Raw genomic sequence first — 12,420 nt, forward strand, 5'->3', positions numbered from 1 at the left:
AACCAAAAATAAAAACCAAAATCGAAAAAAAATCGCTTCAAAATAAAGGCTTTGCTAAAATATAAAAAGCTTTTGCGAAAACGAAAATATTTAATTAAATGGATAAATTACGATAAATTAAAAAATTCGTAAATTTTAAAAAGGGATATTACGAAAAAAATTGTTTAAACGTATAAAACAAATTTATTGGAAGCAAGCTTACAAAATAAGGAAAATACCGAACTTTAGCGGGTAAATACCTGGAAAGGACGGGGGTATTACAAAAAAAGAATAATAAAAGCCAAAGGAATGGTCCAAAAAATGTTTTAACGTGCCAAACCGGCTGGTTACCGGGGAAAAACGTAAAAAAACCCGTAAACGGTTTGTAATAACCGTAAAATATCGTGCTTTATAAACAAAAAATTAGGTAAAAACGGTATAGTACGGGAAACGCTTTAAATTAATGGTACGATATATTTAAATTCCAAAGGACATGCAAAGTATAGCATATTTCGAAAAGCCCGTAAAGGGCATGCTTAACGCAATACGCTAAAGCAATTACCGCATTTTAAACGTACGTTATAATAAAAAATACCATTGCTTGCCCAAAAAGGAAATGGGAAAACTTCCGAATAATACGGCGAACGGGCTTAAGCGTTCGAATAACGGTAAATGCATATCGGCGGTATTTAAACCCATTGGGGGGCGAAAAAAAAGCATTTTAAAATTATTTATTAAAGCATTAAAACCTAGTTAGTAATTAAAAACATTAAAATTTTGCAATGTTGCAAAAGCAGCATAACGAAAGGAAATTGTAATTTTAGCTATAACAAATTAACGAAAAAAATTTAAAATTAACCACTTTTCGAAAAAGGGATACCAATAATTAATTAGGAAAATATATAAAAAAAATCGATTAAATGCCGTATCCAAAAGAACCAAAACTTTCGGAAATTACGTCCTTTTCGCTAGCGCCACAGTTATTGCCGCCAAAATCGTTAGCGCTATAATCGTTGCCGCTAAAATTGTTAGCGCCGAAGGCGGCACCTCCCGGCGCCAATACAAACGCTGCACCTTTACGGGGAACCGCGCGGCTGTAAGCTTAAATATTTAAATACGCCGCAATCGTAGCAAAGCTAGCGGCAATATTACTAAAAAAATAACCATACTTTTTTCGAAACGCTTAAAAAACGCTTTTATTTCGTTAAAAAAATTACCGATGCTAGCTAAAGCTTAAGCCTGCCTTTTCGTTTAAACGGCGATAGCGTAAAGCTATTGGAAAATGTTTTGGGTAGCTTTTAATATTGCAACGCTAGCAATTTTGCGCTAAATGCGCTTTTAAATAACGGTTTAACGTTCGTAGCGCGCAAATTGTTCGGCCGATATGGTATAAAAGGATTTGGCTTTTTGGATAGCCTTGCGGGCGCGAAATTGGGCTTTGGTAAACTTTTTAAAAAGCTTTGGTATTGCTTTAAGCAACCGTTTGTAAACGGTATTTAAAATTTTGTAAAGGTTTTGGGCCATTTCCCAAAACCATTTAAAAAGCTTAACGCAAGCTTTATTACCGATTACGTTTTTGCAATAAATATATTTGGAGGACCCCGTACAATTATCGGAACATATCGGTATACAGGGGTTAACGGCATAATTTTAATATGCTTAACAACTAAAATAATGGCTATAAAATACCGTACGCTCCGTATAATTATTTTTAAAAAGGAATAAATAAATAAGGTTCTAATTATTGCTTTATTGGAAATTAATAACCTTTTGCAACGGAAGCGCGTTACGGATACTTATATAAAGCGAAAAAAAAGCAATGTTCGTTTTGGAAGCAAATTTATTAAAATCGAAAACGTTGCGGTAGCGTTCGTTGCGCGCTTTACGCTTTTTTTCGGCAAAAGTTTTTTTGCCGCGGCGGTTAAAACCCGCTGGGGGGTTACCGGCAAAACGTTTGCGGGAATTTTAAAAAATTGCAAGCGCAAAAAGGCCCGATAAACCCGCGATATTTAAAAAGCTTACCAAAAGGTTACCGGCAAAGCGATCGTTAAAAATTTAAAGGATTAAAAGCTTTGGCGAAACCGAATCCAAATTCGATTAAACCACGATAATTAAAAAAAATACCAAAAGGTTGCTAAAAAGGGCCAGCGGGCCGGTTAGGACCAAAAAACCCAAAGCGGATACCCAAAAAAATATTACCTTTTTTACGTAATCGGGTACGAAGGATAACATTTGCAGCTACCGGTTAGGTCCAAATGTTTAAAAAAAACGGCCAAATACCAATTATTTACGGTTACAATCGTTAAAATTATTAAAATGGTTATTAAATGTACAAAAAAAAAAAAAAGGTTCGTAATTTCGAACGGGAAAAAAAGCCTTTTATATACCGGTACGAACCCATTTTTCCAAATGCTATAAAACTTTATAGCTGGTTTCCCTAAGCGTTGCCGGGCATTAAGGCGGTTTAGCGGGATACCGTAAGCTACCGGTTACTTACAAAGTTGCACGCGCGGTACAAACGGTTTGGAATAAGCCGTATCGGGAAAGGGCAATATGTTAAAAGCACGGGCGAAACCGCCCGGCAAAAAACGAAAAGCGTTAAATGCACGGGCGAAACCGCCCGGTAAAAAAAAAAAAGGGGCGCTAGCAATTAGCCGGGCACGAACCCCCCGGGGATATGCCGGCAAATTACCGGTATTGCGGCCAAAGCATAATGGCAAAGCTAAAAGATAGGGTAAAGTTTAAATTGCACGAAAGCGTTTAAAGCGCGAAAAATTTAAAAAACCGACCCCGGGTGCCCGAAAGGGCACGAAGGAAGGGGAGGTTAAAAAAAGAACAATTTTTGTTAGCGATAGCACTTTTGGTAAGAAATTTACGGAGGCTTAATAAAGGAAACACCGCATCCGGCCCGTAACCCGGTAACTACCCGCCTCTGCACCGATTAACCCCTAACAATAGTCCAATTTGTTTTTTTTTAGCTAACGCTCGATTTGCGTTTAAAAATCTTGCAAATTAACGCTTTAATTGCGTTTTAATTTATACTTTTGTTGGTACCGTTTTTGGTACGCCGCCCGCGTGTATTTTTATAAAACGTAAGCGTTTTTGGCGTAGCGGTAAAAGCTATTTAACCTTTTTTCGTTGCTTTTTTTTTCGAATTCGTTGCTTTTAAACATTATTCGTTTATAAAAACTTTTGCTTGTTACCCAAGCTTTAATTGGCTTGGGGATAGCGAAATCCGGGTTTTGGAGGATTTTTACAATATTTTTTATAATTGGTTTATTCCTTTTTTCGCTGCTTTTTGGCTTAAAATCGGGAATTGAATTGGGTTTGGCCCAAAGCTTTGGGCTGTGCTTTTGTTAAATTGCTTCGTTTTTAAAGTTTCGTTTTTTAACAAAAGCATTCGAAATTCCCTTTTGTTCGGCAGCACGCAAAAGCTGCTTTTAAGGTATTTCGTTTTGTAATTTGGGGTTTTTCCAAAAGTTTTTATCGATTTAAACCTAGTTGTTTTCGTTATCGAAATCGGCTGGGTTATTGCTGCGGGGTGCTATAAGGTTCTTTCATTTGGTTATAGCCAAACGCTTGCGAAAAAACCACTTTGTTGCATTTTTATTAAAATGGTAAGCAGCGCAATGGTTGTTAATGCATGCAATCCAAAAAAACGCCGGGCCAAAATCATCGTTATCCTTTAAGCTTATCGTTCCTTTTTTGGTTACCGCTATTATTTTAAATTTGTTGCCCCAAAATACTTTTTTTTGCTTTTTTTTTAAAGGCAGTTTTTTTTAATGTGCCCAAGTTATTTATATTAAAAGCATTTGCCGTTTTTAAGGGTTTGGAATTTGCGTTTCCTTTGCTTTTAATGCGTAACGCTAGCGCTAAAATCCATGGGGCCAAAATAACAACCATAAGCTATAAATTTGTTGCGGTTAAACCGCCGTTGCGGTTGGTTGCTTTATATTACAAGCTTGGTCCTTTGGCCTTTCTTTTTTAAGCGGCGCTCGTACAATTTATCGCTGGTTTTAATTACGATAACAACGTATTTGGCAAAGGATTCGGGTTAATTAACTTTTAAAACTTCGTTTTTTACGTTATTTTAAAACCCATTGTACAAATGGGTTATTTTGGTTTGGTCGGTCCAATTAAGCTTATTAATAAAGCGTTGGAAATCGGAAACGTACTTTAACGTTGCGCTTTTTTATCGAAATTAAAATATTTTTTTTTGGCAATTCGTTGTTCGTTAATTTGGCTAAATACGTTAATAATTTTTTTTCGAACCGGGCAAAGCTAGCAAAAATAACTTTAGTTTTTTTTTACTTTTGTTGTAGCTTTTAAAAAAATTTACCCATACGGGTTCGAACCACTTTTTAATTTTGCTTTTAAAACGAATGGTTGCGTAAGCAACCTTTTATTGCTTCGTATTAAATTGGTTATAATAAAAGGCAAAAAAGCTTTGGCATTTCGTTAAAAAGGTTTTAAAAGCCCCGTCCTTTTTATCGTAACGGTTAAGCGTAAAGAATTTGTACGCTTTTGTAGCTATACAAAAGGTATTAATTTAAATTTGTAATTGGGTTACGGTTTGAAATATTGCAAGCAACGCTTAAATTATTTGGTTTTTTTCGTTTAAATTATATACAACCTTTCCGTAAGTAAAAGTATTAAGCACTTCCTTTTCGTTGTTATTGGGAACGGGAATTTGGGCTGCTTAAGCCGCTATCGCTATTGCTCGGTACCGGTCCGGGTGCTAAACAGGATTAATTAAAATGTTATAATTAAGCTTTTGCTTTTAAAGTAAAGCATTAAAAGAATATTGAACAGTAGCACGTAACTTAACAAATTAAAAGGATTTACAAAATAATTTGGGTGCGGTTTAAATGCTTGCTTTAAAAGTTGCTTGGAAACTAATTAAAATTTAATTAATGCCAAAGCCTTAATTAAAAATTACTTAAAACAATAAAAAACCCTTTCCTTTTTATACCTTAATAATTACTCCTTTAGGGTCGTGGATTAGTTAGCTTACAAGGCCAATTCCGTAAGCCATTTTAAGCTTTTTTTGGATCAATGGCTTACCTTTCTTGCTTCCTTAATCCATTAATCCCAGGTGGTTACGTAACCCCTTACCCTTTATGGGGGGGTTCCGTACCGTGCCACCCCTCCTTCCTGGGTGAAGGTGGTTGTTGGTCGTAACATGTTTTTTATTAATTTTGTCGATTTTTGCTTTTGTACTTCCGTTTTGTATAATATTATGCTGGAATTTTGTTATTATTTTTAATTTTCGTAACATTGCAAAATACATTAAAAAAACTTTCGAAAATGTTAAAATGGTTAAATAAAGCTATTTTAAATTTGGAAATTTTTTAAATTGCTTTTGTTATATTTGCTACAAATTATTATTTATTGCTAAAGTTTAAACTTAGCGTTTGGTAACATTGTTGCAATTTATCGAAAAGTTTTTGCAAAATTTCGATATTTGTTTTGCCCGTATTTGCAAGCTTTAAACGAACGGTATTAAAATAAATTGTTGTTTAATTTGTTTAATATTACGCTTGTACGATTTTTATTTCAAAATGGGTTTTAAATGCAAAATAAATGGTTTGGAAAATAAATATTGGGCCGATATAATTAACGCAATATTTATTTGCTTTGCTTTTTAAAATATAAAGGTATAGCGCGTAAAATTATAAATAACTGATACCGAACATTTAAGCGTAAATTGTAAAGTAAAAAAGTTTGTTATCGATAATGTTATACGGTTTTCCCGTATACAAATATATATTATTCCAAATAATTTTAAAAATGCGTATAATGTTTGCGTTAATTAATGCATTGGTTATTTCCCGTAAAAAAATTTAACGATAATTATGCATTTTGGTATAAAAGTAACGGGATGCGGGTAAATTGTAAAAGGGTTAATTATGTAACGATGGTTGGTTATAGCTAAAAAGGCTTAGTAACGGTTTTCGAAAAGGCGGTTTAAATAATAACGGAAATAAAAGGGGTGGTACCGCATTCCATGCTTTTGGTTTTTGTTTTTCCTATGCGCGTTTGCGCTATAAAACGTTAATTACAAAAAATTTGTATTTTTATTTTCCGTTTTGTAGTAAGTATTTTTATCATAATCGTATAAATTAAAATGGCTGTAATGGGATTGTGCTTTTGCGATTTTTTATAAAAATATATTACCGCTTTGGTTAAATATAAAATCACGTAATTTAAAGGTTTAGGCGGAAAAGTAACTTTATTTTGCTTAACGCTTTTGTAAAAATTATTAAAAAACTTGTTTTTTAATTTGCTTGCGCTTTAAATTGTGCTTTCGGTAATTGTACGTTTTTTTTACCGCTTTTTGCGTTATATTAATTGGTTAAAAAAACGTTTTAAGCGGTAATTGCCGGGGAAGCATAAGCTTTAAAAATGGTAATTTTATAAGCTTTTTGCTTTTAACTTTAGATAATTATAACGTTAAGCTTAACGTAAAGTTTAGCTTTGCATTTAAAATTTGTAATTAAATAAAAATATTCGTTAGCTTTTCGTTTAATATTTTTGGGTTAAAGGTAAAAAAGCAAAGCTTTTGCTTTCGGAAATAATTTTGCAAAAATCGTTGGATCGTTAAATTTACCGCGTTAAAATCCGTTTCCGATTATTTGTTAAAAAAATTTTAAAATCGTTTAATGTATCGTTAAAATTTGATTTTTTCCGGTTATTGTACATCCATTTAATAATCCATATATTTTTGGCAATTGCTAAAGCGCCCGTTGGTTATTTAGCAATTTTATAATTAAGGTGGTTAAAAAAAAGGAAATGGAAAATCGATAATAAATTTAAAAGTAAATTTAAAGCGTTAATAATTTTTTTTGCATAAAGTGCTTGTTTTTCGTAAATTGGTTTTGTACTTATCGAGCTTTAATTTTGCGTATTAAAAATTGCTTAAGCGGAGGATTTTCTTTTTTATAATAAAATGGTAAAAAGGATAGTAAGCGGTATTATTTAAAGCAATCCGTTTTAATTATTTAATGCCGGATTAAAATGTTAGCTTAAAAGATTGCACAGCGCTTTTTTTAATGCTTTTTTAATTTTTATGGCCAAAAACAAATAAAAAATGCGCTATCGAGCGTTAAACCGATAATTTTTTGCTTTTAAATTTTTAACTTAATATAATTAAATGAAGGACCCTTTTTTTTAGCTTTTTTGTATTGCTTTTCGCAATATTAATTAATGTAAAAAGGATTTGGGGGTAAAGTTCTTTGCTTGCGGATTTCCAAACGGCATAAAATTAAACTTTAATGATTATTAAAAGGTAAGTTAAATTAAAGTATTGTATTCCGGTTTAAAAAGGAAAGAATTTTGCTGAAAAAGAAGGGCGGATCCGACCTTTTTATATAAGGGATAAAGGAGCTTTGGTGGCCTTATGCACAAATCGTGGATTTGTGCATGGGGATCCCATGGATCCCGTGCGTGCGCCCACTTGGTAAGTTCCAACACCGTGGCTATTTAATTACAATTTTCCGGTTATTTAAAAGCCGGTTAAAGCTACCAAAATTATACGATATTAATTAAAAATTGCAAGCTTTAAATATTTTATTAGCGTTACACGCGCTAACATTACGTATACCATTAAGCGTTTCCAAAAAAACTAATTAGCTTCGGGAAAAAAGCATTTCGTAATTTTAAAATACGTTTAACGGTATATCGTAAACACCCAAAATTTCGCAATTAAATTAGGGGGCTGCACGTATAGCCGGCACAACATAAGCTTAAAAGCATACGGAAACGCCTCGTTTGCTAATTGCTTTTGCACAAAAGCCTTAACGAAAAGCGTAATAGTAATGCTTGCCGGCGGACCAGTGTATTGGATGTCGAAAAACAAACTTTTGTACCGGTTTTTACGATGGAAGCGGAGTTCGTAAACCTTTTACCGATAAGCCAAGCATTAATTTGAATTAGCGGAATCCTTAACAAAATAAATAATAAGCAAAATAACGCGTTGGTAATGCACATTAACAGCGCAAACGCACAAACAACCGTTTTTAACCCTTTAAATTCCGCCAGGATTTAAATAATAAACTTACGTTACAAATGGGTAATTAACGCGGTCCACCGTCGCCTTTTCGAGCTCCGTTTAGTAAAAACGGCCAATATAAAAGCCAACGGCTTAACAAATGGATTGCTAGCCAACAAACAGGCAAAGTTCATTGCTTAGCTGGGTTTTGTTTGGATTTAACAAAAAAAGGAAAACGGAAACGCGTGGAATTAACGGGGAAGTAATTACAACACCAAAAATCGAAATAACGATACCTTTTTTTTACATGTAAAATAGCCTTACTTTTGTTAGTTGGCGCCGGCGGAAGTGGCGGTTAGGTTTACGGGGGAGTGTATGAGGTGGAGCCTAAGCACGTGAATGCACGGCCCACCCCGATGGATAAACCTGGACCGCCCACGCACAATCTGCGCCCGTGGTAGCCAGAAATCGACATGCCACTTTCCTATTCCAGTATCGCCAAAGCGCTTTACCTTACACAGAAGAAAACGTCGAACAAGCCCTTGCAGCGGTGCAGGCCAAGGTCCCAATTGCGAGGGCCGCTCGACTTTGGGGGGTACCAAGGGCGACCCTTTAAGGCCGTTTAAAAAGCGCCTTACCTATCCGGCAATTACAAAAGCAGTATCAACGGATAGCCCTTAAGCAAAAAAAGCGTTTAGCTAACTGGATTTTATTACAAAACTTTTTAAGCCTTCCACCAACGCACGCGGAAATCCGGTTTTTTGCAAAAAAAATCTTCCGGTACGGGGGTAATTCCTAGCCTTTCGGAAAGCACTGGATTTATGCTTTTTTAAACCAATATCCGGAAATCCGAACCGGAAAATTACGGCGTATAAAGTTTGTACGTTTGCAAAAGGTTATTACTGCAATTATAAAGGAATAGTAGCAGCGCTTGCAAATACCCGAAATGGCTGGTATTAAGCCGGAAAATACGTACAACGCCGACAAAAGCGGCTTGCAAAAGGGTAAGACCGGCAACGGGCTTGTTTTAAGCCTTGCAGGCACCCGGCCTTTACAGCGGAAAAAGCCTGGGTTTTGCACGTAAACCTCGTTTATCGAATGCATTTTAGCCGCTAAGGTAACGCTATTTCCCTTTATCATTTTTAAAGGAAAAAGCGTGCAAAAGCAATGGTTTTTTTTACAGATTTGAGCCAATTTAAAAGCTAGGAATTTACCGCTACAAATAGCGGGTGGATAACAAATTGCACGGCCGTTAAGTGGCTGCAAAAAGTGTTTTTCCCACGCGCCCAACCCTTTACCCTTAAGCCCCGTTTTTTAATTTTAAATGGGCACGAATTGCACGTAACCAAAAATTTTATGTTTTTTTGCTTACAAAACAACGTTTTTTTACTTTATTTACCTTTTTACACTGTGCACGTTTTTTAACCATTCGATTTATTAATTTTTAACCCTTTTAAATAATTTTACCGCCAAAAAATAAGGTTCCAAACTTTATTTACTTATCCAACAATAGTAAAAAAACGTTAATTTTTAAAAATTTATGCTTACGCACGATTACAAGCACTTACCCTTTATAAAATTAAAAAGGGGTAACGGGCAGCCGGGCTTTAGCTTTGCAATATAACTAAACCTTTTATAAACCGCTTTATGCTTAACAATTTTAGCTAAAACAGCCGGCGGGCTGGAATTTAACAATTTGCAAAGGATAATAAAGCCAAATAGCGTTTAAAAATGCTTATTCAAATATCCCAAATTTTATAAAAAATTTCCAAGCAATCGAAAAAGTTAGCTACCCAAATTAGCTTTATAAAGGCCTGGATTTTTACAAGCTTTACAATTTAACTTTTTTTAAAAAGTTTTAAAAAAGCTATAACATGCATAAATATAACCTCGTTACAGCCCATTAAAAAATCAAGCAATTAAAGGCCCAATTGGAAGCACAACAACTTTGCAAAAGGAAAAGGGTAGCCCCGGATTCCAATTAAACTTTTGTGGATATCCGCCGCGTTGCAAAGGCGAAGGGTGCAGCTAAGGAAGAAATGGATACAGCGTTTAAAAGCCCGGAAAATTCTAATTAGGAATTAGCTTTGTTTTGCATCGAGGTTGCTTAAATAAAAGTAGAAATTTGCAGTTAAATGCAGTAGGGTTGGTGTTGATCGGAGCTGACAAGATGGGCGATCATGGGGGGTGGGCCGACATGGGGTGCACTGACTTAGAGAAAGAACGGGTCAGGCAGCCAGCAACAACCCTCGAGATGTCGTACAGCAAAAGACGCCCTCTCCATGCATGTTTTAGACGCTGGGAGTAACGACCTTGCTCGGCTGAGATCAGCATGTGTGACCTGGGAATGATCCCCTCACTCCCCAAACCGGGCATCAATGCTTGACCCAAACTGTCTGCCGATCACCCGCCTTGACGGCGATAAAACGTCCTATTTTGGGGATCAAAGTAAGTGGCCACGTTGGCATTTAGTGATCTACGGAGCATGAAGCCGCCTCTGGCTCTTCTTTCCCTGCGGCCTCGGCTGACTCGGGTTGTTTATTCTCGTTTGTCATAGCCGCCAACGCGTCTCGACCATTCTGAAACAGGGGAGCGGCGCTCGCTTGGTGGCGGGTGAATGAATCAAGCGTTTGCTTTCTTTTGGATGGCAGAATGGCACCAGACATAGGCGGATTGTAGGCAGGCTAATGTGAGATGTGGGCGCGAATTCAGTTTCGTTACCGGCAGCGTGGGCAAAGGGTATTGGAGAAGCTGGAGGAGCCTTATTGGCCAATCGATTGACATCGCAAAACGACTTTTTACACGCTCTCTTTGACTCGGGGTCCTCGATCTATACCGGATTCGGGACTTTTCCACGAGAAAAACAAAAAAAAAACAATAAACAACGCCAGTTCGGGGTTTTTTTTTCGAACCCAGTTTCTCCCTCATTTGTTTCGTTACTTCATCAAGCAGTCCAGCCATGTCTGGTGTGGGCAGGGTGGGATACAGTCAACCACGGGCCACCAACGTCCTTCGGCACAGCACTGCTGATAGCCATAGAAGGAGGGGGTTTCCGGCCGGATCAGTTCTTCTTCTTCTTCAGCTCGATAATGTAGTACTCCTCGACGACGCCGCTGCCGATGGGCTCGGTGCCGGCCAGGAGCTCGCGGTGGGCGTAGCCCGAGTCGGACGCGATCTGGTAGATGGCGTCGCGGTTGGCGTAGGCGCTGGTGCCCAGCAGCACGACGCCCCTCTCGGTCAGGTGGCGCTCGGCCTCGGCGACGAAGCGGCGCAGCAGCTTGTACTCGCCGTCGAACGTCTTCTCCGACTTGAGCTGGTCCGGCACCGTGGCGTCGTACTGCCACGGGTGGTTCCAGAAGATGAAGTCGAAGCGGGGCGCGCCCGCGGCCGCGAGCCCGTTGAAGACGTCGCTCTCGACCACGGTGCCCTCGAGCCCGTTGGTGGCCAGGTTCTTGCGCGTCGTGGCCACGGCGTTGGGGTTAATGTCGACGCCCCAGACGGCCGAGCCGGCGGCGGCCACGGCCACTGTGTTGAGCCCGGACCCGACGCCAACCTCGAGCCAGCTGCCCTTGCTGACGATGGCGGGCATGTTCTGCGCGTACCACCACGTCTCGGGGAAGTACTTTGGCGAGTAGACGGTGGGGTGGATGTTGATGGTGAACTTGCCGAACTCGGCGTCGTACGGCTCCTTGTGCTGCTGCGCCTGGTCGATGAGCTCCGAGATGCGCTTCTCCCACACGTCGCGGGGCGAGGCCTTGGCCGCCACGGCGCCGGCGCCGTTGGTCTGTGTTGTGACGGTGGTGGTCGACATTGTGAAAAAAAGGGATGGAAGGGACTAGCTCTGAAAGGCGAGGTTTTTTCACTTCTTGTTGAAAGAGAAAATTAGGAAGGGGGGGTTGAAGCAGAGATGGCTCGCTGAGTGATGAAGAGGCTTCGGCTTGGTTGGACTGGATATCTTGGGATTCTGGACTTGTTTCTGGAGGGCAACGACCGAATGTTTATAGGCTTCCAGCCAGTCGGCTTGCCGGCCCGCCAGGCTGTCCGCTTGCCTGCCAGACTCCCTGCCAGACCGTCCACTAGCCTCCCCGGTTGCCTGCCAGCTTGCCAGCCAGTCAGTCAGCCACTTGTCAGCCTCCACCGAGGTCGGGAAACCCCCCCATCTCGGGCCATTCCTCGGTGTCCGCGGCCAAGTCCGATGTTGACTCCCTTCCCACCTACACCGAGCTATACCATCTGCGAGGGAAAGAAAAAGGAAAAACCCAGTAACAGGGGAGGTAACAAAGGGGTTGAAACCGGAGATCGCAGGGGTCGTGGTGACTTGGGGGGATGTTACGAAATTTCAAGAATTTCTCGTTCTTTCCTTCTTTTACCAACTTCAACAATGGCGGTAACTTTATGCTAGCACGTGACCCCCTTTTCGCCGCCCCTGTGATCTCCAGGTTTAACCCCTC

General features: G+C 38.9%; 2 protein-coding genes across 2 annotated transcripts; one reads left to right on the forward strand and one right to left on the reverse strand.

Annotated features, from left to right (window-relative positions):
* Positions 1–761: 761 nt before the first annotated feature.
* Positions 762–1,244, forward strand: GGTG_10046 (hypothetical protein; the record flags this gene model as incomplete). The annotated part of the gene is made up of 3 exons (XM_009227907.1): positions 762–793; positions 916–1,075; positions 1,206–1,244. The coding sequence occupies 3 exons, from the start codon at positions 762–764 to the stop codon at positions 1,242–1,244; spliced, it is 231 nt and encodes a 76-aa protein (XP_009226171.1).
* Positions 1,245–11,030: 9,786 nt separating this feature from the next.
* GGTG_10047 (protoporphyrinogen oxidase) lies at positions 11,031–11,780 on the reverse strand (the record flags this gene model as incomplete). Its single annotated transcript, XM_009227908.1, has 1 exon — positions 11,031–11,780. One exon carries the CDS (start codon positions 11,778–11,780, stop codon positions 11,031–11,033), a length of 750 nt encoding a protein of 249 aa, XP_009226172.1.
* Between the last annotated feature and the right edge of the window lie 640 nt (positions 11,781–12,420).

Source organism: Gaeumannomyces tritici, assembly GCF_000145635.1.
Source record: "Gaeumannomyces tritici R3-111a-1 unplaced genomic scaffold supercont2.5, whole genome shotgun sequence".
NCBI lineage: Eukaryota > Fungi > Ascomycota > Sordariomycetes > Magnaporthales > Magnaporthaceae > Gaeumannomyces > Gaeumannomyces tritici.